General features: G+C 45.4%; 1 protein-coding gene and 1 long non-coding RNA gene across 3 annotated transcripts in view; one reads left to right on the plus strand and one right to left on the minus strand.

Moving 5' to 3' along the window:
• Nucleotides 1-19,142, plus strand: part of LOC144584171 (uncharacterized) — a 294,410-nt gene that overhangs the window by 250,408 nt on the left and 24,860 nt on the right. The window lies entirely within an intron of this gene.
• On the minus strand, nt 6,032-19,137 carry GMCL1 (germ cell-less 1, spermatogenesis associated). 2 transcript variants are annotated; one of them, XM_078379710.1, is made up of 14 exons: nt 18,773-19,137; nt 16,715-16,838; nt 15,222-15,318; nt 14,621-14,718; nt 13,834-13,946; nt 13,061-13,126; nt 12,705-12,789; nt 12,407-12,497; nt 11,854-11,994; nt 10,874-10,943; nt 10,072-10,147; nt 9,225-9,370; nt 8,323-8,410; nt 6,032-7,823 (listed from the first exon to the last, which is right to left on the minus strand). In XM_078379710.1, the coding sequence occupies exons 1-14, from the start codon at nt 18,991-18,993 to the stop codon at nt 7,773-7,775; spliced, it is 1,467 nt and encodes a 488-aa protein (XP_078235836.1). In that variant the 5' UTR covers nt 18,994-19,137; the 3' UTR covers nt 6,032-7,772. The 2 variants fall into 2 exon arrangements, with proteins under 2 accessions (XP_078235836.1, XP_072834952.2); XM_072978851.2 differs by having other exon boundaries at nt 6,032-7,667; nt 18,773-19,135.

Consider the following 19,142-nt stretch of genomic DNA (forward strand, 5'->3'; position numbering starts at 1 on the left):
TGTTGTGCATGTGGAAATTTACCCACACAGCTACCTCTCTGGAACATCAAGCAAGCTGCTTCCTCGGAAATATAGGCACTGTTACACTACCTCACAGGGATGTTGTGCACATAATATGTAGAGCACTCCAGAAACCGCAGGATAGCTACTTCATCAGAAGGATGGAGCCTTGACTGCCATTATGATCAAATACACGGTGCAGGCACTTGGCATAAGCTGGTTATTTAAGCTGGTCATTTAAGACCCAGGCCTCCTGAGTCCCTAGTCCATCACTCTGTCCAGTACACCACACTGGGAATCTGTTCATGGAAACAGGCCTCTGCAATTTAATGCAAACCAGTACAGTATTCTCTTTCATCCTCCTTTTTTTAAAGAACGTAGAAAGGATGGTCGTACCAACTGAGTCTGCAGATTTCTCCCTTGGAAATGCATGTTGGCCGTGCCTGGCCTCTCTCTGCGTTTCCCTGTGAAGGGCCTTCCCTTCAACTCATGGCGAGAGGCTCTACAAGAAACGACTGCACGTCCTTGGAGAGGATGGTTGATTGTGTGTGTGTAGGGGGGGGTTCCCTTTGCTTTCCCAGGTCCCCCACAGAGAAGAAGTCCATGACACGGCTTTGGAAACATTGCGTGGAGTGCCGCTTCTTTTCCCTTGAAACGGAAACCGAGCAAAACCAGTTGGTCCTTGATTCAAATTGGGGAGGGCTTTTGGAGCCCTCTCGGGGACCAAACTGCCTTCCAGCTCTGGAGGATCCTTCTATTCCTGCCAAATAAACCCCCCACCCCCACCCCTGGCTTTGTACCCGAGAGAGGATTGCACCCCGTTCCCTGCCGGGGTTGCAGCCAAAGTGCACCTATTTAGCTCTCGGGGCTGCTCCTCATCAAAGAGGCTCCTTAATGTCCTCAAGAGGCTCTGAATGAGCAGAAAGGGGCTCTTAGTGCCCTCAGAACAATTTCACATCATCTCCGAAGTTCCCATTTCATACATTTTGGCAGAGCTGATGCTTCGCTGGCTTCAAACCTCCTTGCATAAAGGTTTCTTTACCAAAGACGTTTTAATGGGCTTCTGTCTAGCAAAACGGTGCTGCCCTGATATTTCAGACTCCACACACAGGTATGTGGAATATCCTGTACAGAAAAGTCCACACCGCATCCATTCCAAATTCTTTTTCTCCTAAATGTGCAAGGTTTAGCACAGAACATGCAGAGCTCTCTCGGAAAAGAAAATGCCAGCAATCTAGCATGTGCAAATATTCGGTCTTCCCAGTCCTGTTCAGTGTCATGCTTTCGTGACCTCTGGCTGCCACAGATTCTGCTCCAGTGCATTTTTTAGTGCGTTTTCCTTAATCTCAAGAGCAGCCCTACTAATCAGGGCGCTCTCGTGTTTCAACCCATCAGGGAGCATCATCGAAATACAACACATTGAGCAAATAGCGACCCAACGGAATCACTGAAGGAGGCAACGGAGGACAACCTATGAATAAACAACAACAACAACAAATCTTTTTAGTGAGGAGTGGTATAATGTGCACAAAAGTATAACCAACAGTTTACAGTTCTAAGAATCCATCTAGCAGCATAGCCACTGCCCTGAAAAGTGTTAATTAAAAAAACCCTCAAAACTCTAACATGCTCATCATCTGTGACCAAGCTGTTCCTCCGGAGTCCTTATTGCAGTCTAGAAAGTTTGATCCACATCTTAGAAAACGTGTCAAGCATGGGAGAGATGTTTGCTATTGTCCAGTGTCAGCTTCTCCTCCTCCTCCATCGACTCCTGCAAATGTTCCTACTAAGAAATCCTTGAACTTCTGGAATGAAAGCGGCTCCCCCAGATGTACACAGCTCACACAATCCTGTATCTCCAGAGGGCATGACTCAGCCAGCTGCTGTTCCTCAGGCAGATGCTCCCGGCTGATAGCAGTAGCCGTCCCAGTTAATCTGCAGATGGAAATTAGGAATTACAGGAACACGCTCCGATAAGATATATAAGGCAGAAGGAGCGGCGTAGGAGGCCCCAGGGAGACTTGTCAGGCAGTGACTAAAGGGCCAAAAGAGACACAGCTGCCGCGGCCACTTGACGCCCTTCAGCTCACTCAGCCCAGCCCCAAAGAGAGATCGGAGCATCCTCCAAGGTTGGGCACCCCTCTGGCCAAGGAGACTCGGGGAGCCCACCTCAGAGGTCCGGCAGGCCCCCTCACCTTTCTACCCCCGGTAGCGGGTGTTTGCACTTATTCCACGTTAAGACAACTGTCTTTTCTGCTACGCTCCTTTAAGGAAAGGTAGAACACAAGCGCAACGAATAAACGAGTGGATGGAGGAGCTGGGCAGGACACTGGGCGGCTGCCCCTTTGCCCCCTTTCAGGGTGGTGGTGGATATCGGGGACCTGGCAAGCCTCGAAGCCAGAGGCAGGAGCACCTCTTGAGCGCCACTTAAGGCTGGCAGAATGAATGAGAGATGCAGCAGGGTTTATTTCTTGGTAAGAGCCAGACCGAAGTGACCCTGCAGGGCGGCATATTTGACTTCGTTCTTTGTCAGCTGACGCCGGACAGAAACCGGTGGCTGGCATGCCAGCGTTCGGAGCCCTGGGCTTGTCCGCCCACAATGGCATTTCGTTTTGGGCACTTTGTAATTGCTAGGATGGAGAACTTCATTCTTTCCTGTTTGCACCTGGCCATTATTTGAAAATTAGGTACCTTCTCACACATTGTTGTTGTTGTTTGCCTCCAAGCCATTTTCAAGGTATGATGACCCCAACAGGGCTTTTGCGAGATGTTCAAGGTGTGGTTTTTCATTGCCACCTTCAACTGAGTTTCCGCAGCCTAGTGGAATTTGAACTCAGATCTCCCGAGTCCCAGTCTGGCACACCATCCACTACACTGCACAATACTTGGTGCTCGGTCCTGATCCAAAGTTCTCCTTGTGTGCCATCCCATCACTTCTGAGTTATGGTGACCTGCACAGAGTTTCCAAAGGATGTGAAATATTTAAAGCATGGCTTCCCAGGAAATTTCCATGGCTGAAGGGGGATTTGCACTCAGATCTCCTGGGTCGTAGTCTGACATGTTATCTGCTACACCACACTGCCTCCTGCTTCCTAATTAAGTAGGGCTCAATTCTGCATAAACAAGAGGACTGGGCTCCTCTGCACCACATGCACACTAAGTATATAGATTCTACTTCTGCATATAGACTGCCAAAACAGTTACTGGAAGGGTAACTACCTGATGGTGACTTTTGAAATGCTGGGGAGAAACCATGGTATTTGCTAATATCCCCTTCCGATATTTGCTGAGGATATATCAGCAGGGCAGATAATTCTTTGAATCGGAGCTTTTGCTTCTTCATTATGGAGGTCCTTGCTTCATAGGGTCACCCTAAGTCAGAGGGGACTTGTCAGCGCATAACATCTGTTGAAAACATCTGTTGTTCCCACACTCTCTCCTGGTCTCCACAAAACAGCGGTTCACCAGGCCTGCTGAGCTTTTCCCCTTTCCCCCAATTCCCCCAGGTAGAGAGGTAGCTCCAGAAGATCAACCTGGAGGCACTCACTGATGAAACGCAACTATTTGGGGGGCGGGAATGGCCTCTTTGAAAACCATAGGACAGTTGTCTGTAGGTTGTGTGTCGGATAGGTATAAATCCTGTCCCCCCCCCTCCAATGCCACTCTGTAATCTTGGGTTGGAGAGGGAAGGGAAAGAGTAGAGCCCCATCTCCTGCCTCTGGCTGGTACTGCCTGCTCCTATAGCAGATGAGGATGTGGTGAGATCAGGCGGATGCTGGAAGCAAACAAACATGTTTGTTCCTGAGTCATTAAAATGATGTCAACCAGACGGGCTCCTAAGTAGAGTTTGGGGCAGTTGCGCTTGGGGCCTCTTTGTCTTTGTCTTGTTATACCTGTGAACATGGGCCCTCCCCTCCTCAAAGGGAGAAGCCGCGAAGCAAGAGGTGGGGCACTTGTGTCTAGGGCCAGGGTCTCCCTTGGGTGTTTGGAAGGAGCCGCCTTCCTGCAAGGGGGTCGCCGGGGTGAGGACAGGCCATGTTTGTAGCTTTCTCCCTTCTTTTGACTTCCCCCATTTTAATTTGTAAAATAAATAAATACAAATTTTCATGGCTTGTATTGTCTCCTTGTAGCACAACAGGTACTAGAGAGTTTGTGGTGGTATTATGCTTTCCGATTTCTTTTTTCTTTTTAAAATTAATTTAGTTAACTGTATGCTTTGCCAAAGACAGGAGGGCCTGGCGTGCTCTGGTCCATGGGGTCACGAAGAGTCAGACATGACTAAACAACAACATGCTTTGCCTAATTATGTAACACCCCAAGCAGTGTTCTCACTCAGCCAGGTGGTCTAGACGCTCAAGAAATAAATAAGTAATGAATAAATAGAGTGTCCGCCCAGGATTGAGTTGACCTGCGTTTTATTTCCCATGGAGCCAAGAAAAACTTCTTGGCTGACTTACAGCCACTCATACTGCCTCTGATTGATCCACCTCATTGGATTGTTGAGAAGATGGGGGGGAGGAAGAGCCTTGTGTCCCACCTTAAACCCACTGGAGAAAAGAGAGAACATGAAAGCGACCAAGTGAAAGGAAGGAGGAGGAGGACCTGCTTGAGCACATGTCCACCACTGTAAGCAGACGAGGTCGATCTTCAGAGGAAGGCAGAGGGACGTCATTAGGTTCCCCTGTTCTCTCTGGACACGACCCTGACCCAAAGGCCTACAGGGTAAAATACGCCAAGGTTCAGCACCACGGAGGGTTCCAACGGTGCCCCCAGCTCCGATGACGTCTAGGACTGGACTGGACAAAGGCATTGGAGGGTAGGGCCAGCCTTCTTTGGCCCTGTGCCTCCCTTTAGCTGAAGACCTTAAAGAGGCTGTCTTCGGTTCTGAAGGACTGCAGCTTCTCCCTCAGTTTGGCTGAGCAGCATGAGAACTGTATGGAGGACCAAATATGGATAGATTACGATCCAGCGTTATATATAAAATGTAACCGGCTGGCCGAGAGAGGGCATCTTGGGGCCTGGGGCTACCAGGGTATACAAGACTCTTCTGCCAGGGCATGGCTGGAAGACCTCATGGGGAACCAACCAAGCCTGTTGCATAGATCAGTGCTCACCTTGGCAGCCCAACAAAGCTCTTCCTTCTCCCCGGTTGCCTGAGAGTAGGAATGTGGTCTACCCCTCAATCTGTGTTTCTTGTTCTCCGTCAGTCACAGACCAGACCATGTCGCTTGTTCTACGCTCCCATTCTCCATACCAAACGCTGGTTCTCACAAAAGAAATGCTTTCCTCATGGAAACAGCAAAGGAAACATTTCTGCTTCTGTTTTCTCAGCCTGCTGAAATTCGTTTCAAGATACTGCACACTCCAGTCATGGCTTCTAACACTGGTTGCCTCAGGAAGAGTCGGAGATGCTCCCCAGGGCTTCCCCAGTGAAAGTCAAATCCAACTGGACAGCCAGTTCCTCCTGGGACACGATTCTCCTAGCTTCTGGGCTTGCAAAGTCACCACTTTTCAATTAGACCAGATTTTTAGTTTGAACTATCTATGGAGGAACGCTTGATTTTTGCAGCCCCCAAGCTTTGTTGTTATGGTTTGAAAGGAGAGGAACAAAATCAGAACTTGGAAATAACTGTTACTTGTGGCAAGCTGCTTTATCAGCTAACCAGGGTATGATAAAGTTGCAAGGCTTCACTGAGCAGTGACCAGTTTGGCTCTGTGGGGGGGGAAATCACAAACCACTACCTGCTGCCTGACTAGATGAAGCAAAGAGATTGAGAATGGGAGGCTTTCCCCCTCCAGGACTATGCATAGCCCCTCGGGACGGATCGCACAGCATAAAGGCCTGCAGCACCTTGGAGAGCTCCATGATTGAGGGGGGCTCTTGGTATTCAGCACCATGGACAGCTGAATCTACTGGCCATCTGTAGACCCTGGGCATTGACCACCCTAGGCCCTGGGGGAGAAACTCTGCCACCCTTAGTTTAACACAAGTTTTAAAGACAAGACACAGCATGACAGATGGCTATAAGAGTTTTAAACAACAGAAGATTTATTCACAAGCTGCCACTGGTCCTGTTCTTTAAATATGCTATTTTATCTCCACAGAATACAAAGGGTATATAATTGAACAGTACAAAATTTCCTACCAACAAAAATGTAAAGGTAGAAATTCAACAGCACCCCTTGCAAAGATATGTACAAATGAATTCAAAATTTACATCTCAGTTTTAAAGGACCACTTTTTTTTCTTTCCTAATGCTAGTTCAATATATGAATGCTTTGAGTACAGTTTTAGGAATCTGCAACCTAGCTCAAGTGACATTAAAAAATGTGAATACTGTATACATATAACTCAAAGGCACTCAAAAGATTGTAAATTTCCGAGCACAACAATCAGGACATATAGATTTCTGGTATCTGTACAGAACTAAAAATGCTTTTAAAACCTTTTATATTTGGCTGTAACAGAACACAAACCAAAATCCATGGGCAAGATGATATGTGGAGGACATACAAGCAACACAAGACATGCCATGGGGAATTCTCAAAAAACAAAATCTTCCCGAAGGCCTTCTCAAGCATTTCAGCCATGGCATACAACTTTCATTCCAAAACAGACACACACAGCGAACTGCACACTTCACTTCAGGTCCAAAGAAGACACCTTCTGCTTCTAAAAGCTGCATAGGATTCAGAATTTCACACAGAGGTCTCTGTAGGACAGGGCTCAGCGACGCTGCCGGGGACAGAATACAGTTGGTTCTGAGAGCCCTGTTGGCACCTGGATTTGGTGGGCCAACTAAAGGAAGCGATCCACTTTCAGAGTTGGAGAAGGTGCCCATATCTTACGGCACACAGAAAACCATGGTCAAATATAAAGGTGGCTAATTGCTCAGAAAGGGGATTGGAGCCTCTATAAATGAATGTAAAAAAATACATTGTTTAAAAATATGTATCTTAAAAACAAAACAGGATATGCTAAATGAAAGCATTAGTTTAGTAGGAAACCTTCACAAGCCCTAAATACGGAACAAGTTTTTTTATTTTTTTGAAACAAGAAACGTGTAAGCTGAACCCTGGGTGCAAAACCACTAAGACAGTGGGATTTTGTCAAGACAGTAAACTGACCCTTAAAAATTTAGAGTTCAGTCAGAAGAACAAAAGCTTGAGACCCTTCAGTTCGAAGGACATGCAATGTTGAGATTAACGCTAAAGTATTTTATGCATGTGCTGTTCACAATAAATCAATATGCCCGGTTTGATTAGCTATATTTAAATTCTCTCTGTAACTGGGAGAAAACGTACAACACTTCTCCAGTTCTCCATCCCCTGTAGCTCTTTGAAGATCTGTAGAACAGCAAACATTGGCCATGCTAGTTTGGATCCCTTTCTGAAATGCATCGGAATGTGCAAGGATAAGGGGTGGAAACTGCATTTTATTTGCTACTGTTTATAAGGCCATTTTATTACTTTTTTCTCTGTGTAGCAAGAGCACTTGAGTTAAAGCAGTCATGGGGGAAAAGTTCCAAAGGTAATTCTCAGCTTTCTAAGGTTTCTGGCTGCCCATCATGTTCTCTCTTCTTCTCTGGGGAATTATACAGGAAGTTGCAGCAGATGTAAAGAGGGAAAGTCAGCAGTCGGCTGTCCAAATTCATCACTACCTGTTCCTGAAAAGCAAGCATTAGGACATATTTTGCGAGGGAAGAAGAATGCATGCCCCATGTCATTTGGAATGGCCCTACAAGGTCTGGATGAAATCAGCACAGCACAGTTTAAGAAGAACCGATGAATCCAAAAGTTGACCAAACTTTAGAGTTCAGCTCCTAATGTTTGAAGAAGAGCGGAAAAACAGCTTTGTATCAGTTTTCCAAGAGGTACATCTGTTTCAACAGAAAAAACCCAAAATTGTTTGTAATAGCTCTACCACTACGACAGTTTCATTCCCATGTGTTTCCAGAAACCAACCATCGCCTGAACCAAGTTCAATCCTTAGACTACTTATAACATCTCACTGGGATGGAAAACCAAGTTTGCTCACTTGTTTCCTGAAATGAGTTCAGGTACATTTCTATGATCTCATGGGAGGTTTTTGTGCAGGCTAAAGCAGCAGTCTTTGCTTAAGCCTTGATTTCTCTTTACATTCTTGGTCTTCAGAATTAACCACCCCATAGGTGATGATGGAGCTGGTAGTGTGCATAATGGAGGCACAGATTTAGCAAATCATGTAAATACACAAATACTGTGCACCCGTTGTAGGAAATAATTTCAGGGAAGGACAATTCAACTTTTTCACACAGAACCAAAAGCATGTCAAATACATACCTGGTCCTTTTCAAGGGTTAGGATCTGATAGCCTGCAGTTCTACTACCAATAAGCTTTCCACTGCTATCAAAAGAAGCCAAGCGCAATCTAAGGGCAGAAAAGAAGTTACACCCTGTGAATGTCTGTTCTCTTAAGAGGGACGGGGAGATAGAAATGTTATAAAAAGAGGAATACCTACAGGTCCTCATGGCTATTTGCCAGGCCTGGGCTGCCTCTTTTGGTCATGGGGGAAGAGGGCGAAATAGGATACGCTTGCCAGCAAACACGTCCTTTGAACAGACTACTATATCAGTAAAAGCTGCAGCAGTTACCAGGACCTTAAGGAGAGCATTTGACCCTTCCTGTCTAGAGGCGCCATAAATGGAACACCCTTTAGTCCTGCACCTGGTTTTCAGCACATCTATGTGACATCAGTAAGTCCCTCAATATCGTGCCCATGAACCCCGAGGTCATTCTGCCAGAAGATGGAATGAATGGTGCAAAGAGGCACCCCAACTTTGCTCCCCACCCTCCTTGCTTGTGCTGCCTTTCTCAGCATGTTCAGCCTCTCCCCCAACCCTGCCCTGAAACGAGGTGTGTGACTTGGAAGAAGAAAAAAGCTTCCCCACTTTTCTCTCCCTACCGGCTGCTTCTCTGATGGATGACGAAGAGATACTTTATGTGGATTTGGCCCTGCCACCCTCCACATTCCAGACAGGAATCCACTCAAGGAATCCACCCAAGGAAGTTGGGACAGGAATCCTTAAAGGGTCCACTGAGGACTCCATTAGACAAGAGGGAGAGACACGGTCCTTCGTAGGGGAGGCAAGGATAAACAGTCACCAAGAATCTCTCCGCGTTGGAGCAACCGGGGACAGAGCAGAGGGAGGCTCTGTGAAGAAAAAGGCTCAATCACACCCACCTGAAAGCAATGTTCCTCCGGGGCTGCAGGCTGACAGAGCCGCTGCACGGCTGATTCAGAGTGTTGCGCTTGAAGACGATGTAACGATTGGTGTACGTGACCAGCAAGTCAAAGCCAAAGTTGAAGCCCGTCCATCGCCAGCAATACTTGGAAGACATGAAGAAACTCACTGCCACATACAGAACACCCTAAATGAACACTTTAGTTCTGGACTTGAATAGCCTGCCCTCAATCCTTTGGGATACCTCAGGGTTTTGCAATGGCACTGGAGATTGACTACGGCCCGAGCAAAAACTTCAGCTGAATTTTATTGCTAAGAACCGCTATTACCTCTGTTGTCAAGCCTATGGCAAGCTGGCTTGCCTCCAACATATAGAACACATAATACATTAAGATGTAAGCAGATGCTATAACAAATCAAGTCTGAATGTTCTTTAAAAAATCAGAATTAATTAAACTGAATTAGAAGATTCACTGGAAGTGAACGATCAAGCTGGGAAAGTTGAAAGCTGCCACCTACAAACAGGAAGACTGAACAACAAGATGGGTTGATCCGATAAAGGCAGCCGGGGCTTTGCGTTTGCAAAGGCTGGGCTGGCTGTTGAGGGAAGGACCTTCAGGAGGTCCCGGGTGTAGGAGGGTCAGCGTAAGTCAAAAGATTTGAGGGCACATAAATGTATCAGCGAAACAAAAAATATGTTTTCCGACAAAGAAAAACCTGTTGGTAAGTTGATCTGTTTACGAAAACAGTGTTTGTTTTTGAATTATCTTTAAGCAAACAATATATGAAAACTGTTATTCAATCACACATTTTTACAAAGGACATTGGGAAAATATTTGTGCTTACATCACCATCCTTGGCAAGTTTTCTGCCACACCGCATGCTGTTTCTTTCAAGTTCCTCCTTATTAATTTCTTGAGGCCTTAGAAATACGAGAGAAATGTCTATAAAATGGGATTTTGTCAAAAGGAGCCTGTTAGACCAGATGCCTAAACAGGAATCCAGCCATGAGTCGGGTGCCTGCGTGCCTTTCCTTCCAGTTTTTTATTTCACCCTAATAGGGAGCCTGATCCACGTACAGGCCTTGTTCACGGGTCAACATGGCTGTCTTTACACCCTGCCTCATGTTCTTAAGTGGTTTGAGGACAATTTTTGAATGGAAATGCCAGACGTGCACACACAAACCCCTTCAGCATTTTTAGGACAAGTGGCCCAGTGCAATTTGTTGTGGGTTTTATAAGGCCTGGGTTTCCAAAATAAGGAAGGAATGAAGACAATGCCTGGCATGTTAAACAACTGAAGGGCAAGGTTCATATCCAGGAGGATCAAGGGATAAACGTAGAGAAACCGAAATGGCAACTATGCAAGATCCCCACTGGAAAAGTTTGCAGTGTACTGGTGAGCAGAAAATGAATACAACTGGCCAGACTTTCACTTTCACGGTTTAAAGCAGAACAAAAGAAACTGGTACATCCAATGATGACAGAAATCCCAAGGACATGGCCATCCCCACAAGTTGGATCTTTTGAAAGGAAAGAGCTAGTGAATCACGATTTCCCTCTTTCATGACATTTGCATTCCTGAAATACCCAAAGCTGAGGAGGGTGTGCAGTAACAAACTATAGGGAAGGAAAGGCACTATACATACCCAATATCGTTGTCCTGTTCTGCTCTAAGCATGGCAAACCACTGCTGTTTGTAAACAGAGGACAGCCATTCTAAAAAGTTAAAGAAATCAAAGTGGGTTGTTTAGGGATGGGCCACGGAAGGAAAGCTGCACCAAAACTTTGAGCTTCAAAGGTATGCACACGAATCATTAGGAACTAGATCGCAAACCATCTGATCTAATGCTACCGCATTACTCTGCCCCTGAACAACTTTGCTGGTGTCAGAGTGAACTGAAAGAATAAAGGGTTCTGCCGGTTGCCAGACTACAGTGAAGGGAAACAAGTGCATTTGCACACATCCCACTGAGACAGGGAAAACATTTTGGTTCTTGGAGGAAGTTACGGGGCAAGAAATTTACAGGCAAGATGAGATTTAGCAATGAACAAAACCAAGCTGAGTGAGGACAAAGGAACACGAGGAATTGCCCCAGTGTGCTCTGATGAAGCAAGAGCAGAAGGACTGTGACCTGGTGCCCTAGAATCCTACCATTCTAAAGTGGGAGCTCATAACGATTCTGACCGTGAGAAGAGAAGGACGAATCCAGCAGCCTAGATGCTAATGTTTATAGCAAAAGCAAAGCAAATCCTTTCAAGACAAATATTAACCCACCCACACACTAGTTTTCAGCCTGGCACTAGAACCTGATTAACCAATTGCAAACTGACAGCCAGCCATTTTTACTAACTAGAAGTGCAGGCTTTGTGGCAGCCAACACAGCACATTGTAGAAGGTACTACAACCAAAGGTGTGATGTAGGGAGCAAGCACTCCCAATCCACAATCCCAAACCCCATTTGATAAGTAACAGGTCTCCTCCACAAGAATAAACTAGGTTTGAACAGGTGGATCAGGTCCCTCAACTTGCCCAGATTCAGTTCTGAGCCCATGTGGTTACAGGGGAGGAGCTTCAAAACCAAGACAGACACAACCAGAGAGCCAAGACGAGCTGCATGGCATTTACCTGCAGGCATCAGACTATCTCGCTCCACAATCCTTGCGGACGCCAGATCACTCACGATGTACTGCAGCCTGAGATGTCTGAATACTGTCAAAAATGGATGTCCTTGTTCCGATTCCAAGAATGAGATGCCATCCCCAAAATCTGCAGGGTCATATAAACTGTTATGAGCTCAGACTCCTTTGGGTAATGTCTATACTAAATAAGCCACATACATCAAACCTTTTGTTCAGTAACAAGTGGGTTTTGTATTCTGGAAGTATAGTTGAACCACTCGAAGAAACTGCATCTATTTACCACAACCAGCTCCTCCTTTGTTTTTGGTTTTTTAAGCATTCAAAGTCACAAGCACTCAAAGAGAAATTAACAAAAAGGAGAAACTGAATATACTTAAATAGAATGACGGACTATGAAGCCAAATAACACATGGAAACATATTAACCCACACGGAACAGTCCACTCCTTAAGGAAGTGCCAGGTGTATCTTGCAGATAGAGAACTTGACATTTTCATCAATACATTTTCATCCATGAAACCAAAGCCCGTGCACAGATACCTTTTCTGCGCTTGGAAAACCAGGCATCTGCTTCATTTAAGAGTTGTTTTAATGATCCGTTCCAAGAAGGCACCAGCTGAAGGAACATCCACTAAATCAAAGAAAAACTTCCATAAATCTGACTGGCTCAATGGGGAACCCAAGTTTTACTGCAAACATATCCATTCAGTTTTTACTGCAAATGGCAGGAAAGACTTCTACAACTTACAACTCCCATCCTTTGGCAAAATGCCACCCAAGTTAAATCTAGTCGGTACAAATCAAACCCAGAGATTGTTTGGGGAACTCCGCTTAGTACCTTCTTGAGAGCAGTATAGACGTCCATTTCTACTTGCATGACAAAGAGGTTAGAAGAACCAATCAGCTGTTTCATGAGGTTTATGCTGGAACGAGAGGTATGGTATACGAACAGTTACAAGTGACAATCTGAGATTAAATCAGCAAATTCCTTTGAAGTGGCATTCCATTAAACTCAATGTTACAGCAAAAACACTGGATATAGATTGAGCAAGGTTGAAAACAGTCCCAGGGAAATCAGTCCGGCAAGCTAAAGCACAGCAAGGTTAAGCTCCTCTGGACTCAGTTATCAGCCTAGGCAAGTCTGATTCGATCTGCATGATCTCAGAAAACCCTAGAAAGTTGGATTCTCATTACCTGAGTTCTTTGAAGAGTTCGACGCTCTGGTGTGTCATCAGGTTGTTCAGGAGCCATTCGAGACACCTAGATTTAAAAGAAAGCATTTCTGTCAAAGTGCACAGAAGGAAGCTCTGCTGCTTCTTATCCAAACAATTCAACATACTGTATGTTTTAAACCCCTTACAGTACATTTTCACATGCAAGGAGCAGATGCCCTCATGCATGATGAAGCAAAGCAAAGCAAAACTACTTCTGTGGACTGCAACACCCAGAATTCCCCAGAGAGAAAGACCAACGGTCATGCCTGCTAGAAGTTCTGTGAACCACAGTCCAAACAATTAACTTTTGGGAGCTTTACTATGAAGCACCCATGTTCCAAACCACACAGATCTGTTTGCTTTTGCATCTCACATTTGGAAGGGCTCCTTTCAAGCCATTCTTTGCATCTCCCATGCCATTCTCATTGGCAATCACTGCTGCCCATTTAAATCAAAACTCTTGACTATTCGACACAGGAACAACTGCAAATCTGCAAGCTTGCTGCTCTTACAAATATCCTTCAGGTCTACAGGTTTACTCTTTACTTTTCTAAAATCCACCTCTTATTTTCTAGACTGACTTTTTAGACTGGAATAGAAAAGAAGTAACAACATGCAGGCATGCCTTTGAAGAGTGTTCTTCCACTGACCGTTCCCAAAGTAAAGGCCTCGTAGCATTTTGCTGACTTGAAGCCTGGCTTCTCCTCCCTATTAAAGCACATTTTGATATATCTCCTCACTGCTGATACTTACTTTTTTTTCAAGGAATCTAACCCGTATGTTCCTGCAGAATTATAATAACCACACACGGTTTTTGCATTAATTGTCTCCTTCATTGTCTCACCACACTGCTGTATTAAGCCGTCCTATAAAAACATGATATAAAACCAATCTTAAATGCCAAGTCAAAAAGTTATGTGTGCTGTAGTCTCCAAAAACTATCTGGCAAGAAAGGGAACTAATATTTTACCTTCAAATAGTTAATGTATATTATCTTTAGTGTCCAGACAAGGTCTGCCATTGGCTACAGTGTACTTATAATGCACAACACAATGTCTGAAATACTATTTTATTTATTTATTTATTTATTTCATTTTATATACCACCCATCTGGCAGCCAAGGCCACTCTGGGTGGTTTACAGCAAGATAAATACTAGTACTTAATTTTGAAGTGATTAGTTACCGCCACATTTTGGAAGAGATTTCTGGATCCCTTCACAAGGAGCTGTGATCTGTGTTCTGGGTGGCACCAGGCAAAGGATCAATAGGAGCCTCTGCCGCTGCCAGCGCCACGCCACCCAAAACCCTTTAGACAAACTACTGAACCAAGGAACGTGTGCTTGCAAAGATTCAACTCAGAAGCAACAAGACAAGGTGGGATCATTAAGAAGAGCAGCTGTTGGCTGCTTTATAGAATGCTCAAAACTGCTCTATAATACAGTTTTCCTATCATACTGTGAAGCAGGAGTATTTTGCAACTGTCTGGCAGCTGACACTCAAAAGGGACGCTGGAAAATACGAAGAGCCATGTCGACTTACCAACTGCAGCATGCTGGCTGCGGCTAGAAGAGCAATGACTCGGCTCGGATTTATTAAAACTTCATCTCGATAAAGTGAGCCAAATGCTACCTGTAAAGCTGAAGAAGAAAGAAGCCATCATGACAGCCAAAATGAAAGGAGCATGCATTTTGTAATTTAAAGCACCTCCTTTTCTTTGCAACAAGGATGCTGAATACAATAAATAAAAGAATTACTGCTAGGGAAACCTTTAAGATAGGTAAATTTAAATGCCAGCGGGGGGAGCCCTCAAAAGCAAAAGGCACGCAAAAAGCAGCTGAAGGAAGACCCAGAACAGAAGATCATGATAGGTCCAGAAAAGCTGTTGAAAATATCCCATTTACCTAACCCTATTGTTCCTGTTGTTTAACGTAACCCAAATAACATACATCTTTCTACCACCAAGCATTTTTTTCTTTCCAATGATGCTAGCTTGGTACTCCGTTGTTCTGACTATCACGTCTTAATGAGAATAGAACTAACTGAAGCCCTAACTTCAATGGGTCTAGCTTTAAATATAAATAATTGTAGCTCCAATCCAGTGTTTGCTTGAAAACATTACAAACCCTGGTGTTTTGCTTACCTTCTATATCGATATTCTGATCAGGTATTTCCAGTTCTATTGTATCCATTCCTGATTCTTTCCACGAACCACTGAACATACTTGAAAAGTAGCCAGACTACAGAAAGAAAGACGGCACAATGAATTAATTCCCAAAAATATTACAAAGGAAATTAAGTCATGCAATCTTCAGGTCAATCAGGTAGCCTGGAATTCTGTTTGGCAGCTGGAGAGGGCAAACGCTCCACAGGAACTGTAATGTGAGATGGCCTCCTTACAAGTGGTGCCCTTCTACAGAGGTCCCTTTAAGACTTACATACTTGCATAGGACAATCCTGAACACACCCTTGTGCAAAGGAGAGAAAAGCCACACAGGCCATGCTTTAGTCGGTGTGACAGAAGATCCCGGCAGACGTACTTAAAAGTTTTCCTATTTGATCACAGCTCGTGTCTCCAGCCAGAAACAGGAGCGGCTGCTGCCATTCAAGATTATTCAGTTCTGGCAGACATTTCACATTAAATATACACATTAGGTTCAACTTCCCTTTCCTGACAGCTGCAAGTCATAATCTAACACCCATCCATCACTCATAGCACTGGAGTGCATAAATCTGCACAAGAACCTCTGATCTAACTAGCCACACATTTTATTTACCACAGTATCATGGCTTTATGGGACACATTGCCACCAGTTCTGAAGTGCTGGAAAATTACTCCTGATTTAGAGTTAACCCAAACAAAACAAGCAATCCTCCAGAACACCTTCAGCAAGTTTAAAACTTGCTGCTAGTTTTCCATGGGGTACAGCCAAATTATGACTGCTGTTGTGATGATACGGTAAACGTTCTGAAAAGACTCAGAAATTGAGAGAAATAAGGTGGCTTTCTGTTAATCTAAGATAAAAAAATTCTCTGCACTCCCATCTCATTGCATATATTAAGAACAGATTTTTCCATCGCAACAACATGCTGTTGAATATATCTGGGAACCCTGTTTAAATAATGCAAGAATATCTGATAGTGCCATTGATACAGGTTTGACAGTCTGACCCTTAAGACCAGCTTACTTGTCTACTCAGACTTAAAGACAACCCTTGCTTTAGTGTTTCGGGGAAGAGTTCTTAACTGGAGATGTGAAATCCTGGACTTGGAACCTTCAGATGCAGACAGAGCAAGAAGAATAAACATTACATCATTTTGTCACAGCGACAACAGGGTGCCCCTTTGCCCTACATGTTACTGCTCAAGAAGCCTGCAGTAACTAGGAGCTACATTTTAAAATACATTTAAAATTCATAACTTCCATTCAGTTCTGTTCCTCGGTGAAAATGCCTGGGCTCAGAATTCTGCAGTAGATGATGTTTGTCTTTTGCAGCGGGCTCTGGCTTGTGAACTTTGGTATTCTAAGAACACATCAACGTGGGTAATTCAAGCCTCCAAACTCTGTACTCCTGTCCCAGTACAATGATTTGTGCGTTAGCCTGTGATGCTATTGGGGAAAATGATTTTTTTTACCTGGCATAAGTATATCTTGTGCAAGTTCCATTCTTCTCCCAGAGCACAGATCTTAACATCGCTGTTTTCACCATTCAAAAACAGAGTCTGATAAATATATTTGGAAGTGCTTTTTAGTTTTTTCCTGGAGGAAGAAAAAAACAAACACATGTTGAATTCTGACAAGTGTTTAAACCATATATTTATAGGCCCCTAAAGGGGTCATTTTGTCTTAGTATCGGCAAAAACACCTCAGAAAAATGACTCAGCTAATGAATGCCTGGCAAACATTTATGGAAGCACCGCAAAGCTGGAACCTTTTCACAAGACTATAAACAAGCCTCCTTTCATTGGTGCACCTCCAAGCAGTTTCTCTGGGGCTCAGCCAAGAATCCTTGGGAAAAGACTCAATAATGCTGTAAGCGCAGGTAGTTAGGTATCAAGTAGTTTTCTACTTGTGGCAACCCTATGAATGGATGAACTGGCTGGATCGCTCTGTGGTTTAGGTCTCTGGCTGCGGAGCCAGAGATGGGAGTTCAATCCCCCCACCCCCAGGCTTCTCAGGAGAAGAGCCAGCCTGTGTGGCCTTGGGCAAGCTGAAAAGGCCCCAAGGCAACCTCCCCAGAAGAAGGGAAGGGTGAACCACACCTGGAAGAAACCCTCAAAAGGACCATCTTAAGTCAGGATCAACTTGATGGCACATGATTCTATTGTTATGAATTAATAGCAAGACTTTTCAGAGATCACTAACAGCTTTTCTTAGCTCCTGCAAAATGAAGGCCATTGTAATCATGTCACTGGTCAGAATGAGACAGTTAATTACTGAACAACTATGGTGGGGTTGCATAACTGTTTTAAACATTCTTATTGTTAGGCATTCACATACATTTGTACTGCGTTTTGATCTGATATTTCACGGAGAGGTGGCTTTTTCACCAGTATTGCTCCAAGCTTTTAACACCAAGAAGCATTTAGCCTACCATTTTTAGTATGTTATTGATTTTATCCTTTTTATTATTTGTTTATTCACAATTGTTTGCTCTAAATGCTGTCTTTTAATAGTGTAAGCCGCTTTGGTTCCATTTTAAGGAGAGAGCCGGGATAAAAACATTTTAAATAAACACACGTTATCTGTGTTTTTTCATTCCCTGATTTTTATTGTTAACCCTGCAGGTCTGAAAACCTTTGGGCAAGGCAGCTCCATAAAAAAAGCTCTGTCCTTGGCTGAACGAAAAGGACGCCTTGTGACACATTCCACTTCCCGGGAACAGCACCCAATTTTTCCCTTTTGTTTTTGCTATTATGTGCTATTTTCTGTAGCGGTTTTTAATTTTTAAGGGACAGGTGGCTAACCTAACCCTCCTCCTGTCTCATTGGGGCTGGGGACCAGCAATGGCAGAGCATCGTTTCTGCCAAAGATGCTCGACAGGATGGAAGTGGATCATCATTATCACACTGTTGTTCTGTGCCGTCCTGTCATCACCTCTGGCCCAGGGCAGCCCTCCTTGGAAGGAGTCCCCTCCCAAACGACCTGCCATCAAGAACCCCGCTCAGGTCTTGCAAAGGAGGAGGAGGAGGAGGCGCCTTCCTAGAGGGAGTCCATCCATCTCACCTCCAGCCTGCTTCTCTCTCCCTCTTTCTCTTGCGTGCAGCTGCAACTGAGACAAACCACCCCAGGTTATTCAGCCAAATGCCTCGAGTTAGGAAAATATGTATTAAAACAACAGCTTCTAAGGGATACAAGGAAGAATAACTGGAGAGTGTGTGTGTGTGTGGGGGGAGAAGCAGGAGGCTGCAGCCCCTCCCCACACACACACACACCTCAAAGAAGTAACGTTTCAAAGGCTAAGGATTCTAAGGATGGGGAGACGTGGTGGTTTTAGGATGAAAAAAAGTAACGTGGCCGAAGCCTGCCTGCTTCCCTCCAGCCCCGGGACGGTGGGGCGGGTTTGGGACTACCGCTCCCAGAATTCCCCAGGCAGCAGCGATGCCTGGGGAATTCTGGGAGCTGTAGTCCCAAACCCGCCCCACCACCCCGGGGCAGGCAGGCAGGCAGGCTGGCCGGCCCGACGGACGGACCTCCTCGGCGTGTTGAGCAGCCGCTCCTCCCGCTCGCTCTCCTCGCCGCTCTCGCTGTCGCTCGGGCTCTCGGCCCGCTTCCTCTTGACCACCCCGCCGCGGCCGCTTCCCCTCAGAGCCCCGCGGGAAGCCGCCGGCTCGTCCCCGACCGGGGCTCCCGCCGCAGCCGCCTCCTCCTCCTCCTCCCGGCTCCTCCACAATCGGCTGCTCAAGGATCCCATCGCCGCCGCCGCCGCCGCCGCTTTCCCCTCATGGAGGAGGCGGCGAAGGAAGCCGGCCGGAAGTCAACGGCCGCTAACGGCCGCGGCCGCCATGACGGCCTCAGCGGCGGAGCGAGCCACGGCGCATGCGCAGCCTTCCGGCACGCCAT

The sequence above is a fragment of the Pogona vitticeps genome, chromosome 8, assembly GCF_051106095.1.
Source record: "Pogona vitticeps strain Pit_001003342236 chromosome 8, PviZW2.1, whole genome shotgun sequence".
NCBI lineage: Eukaryota > Metazoa > Chordata > Lepidosauria > Squamata > Agamidae > Pogona > Pogona vitticeps.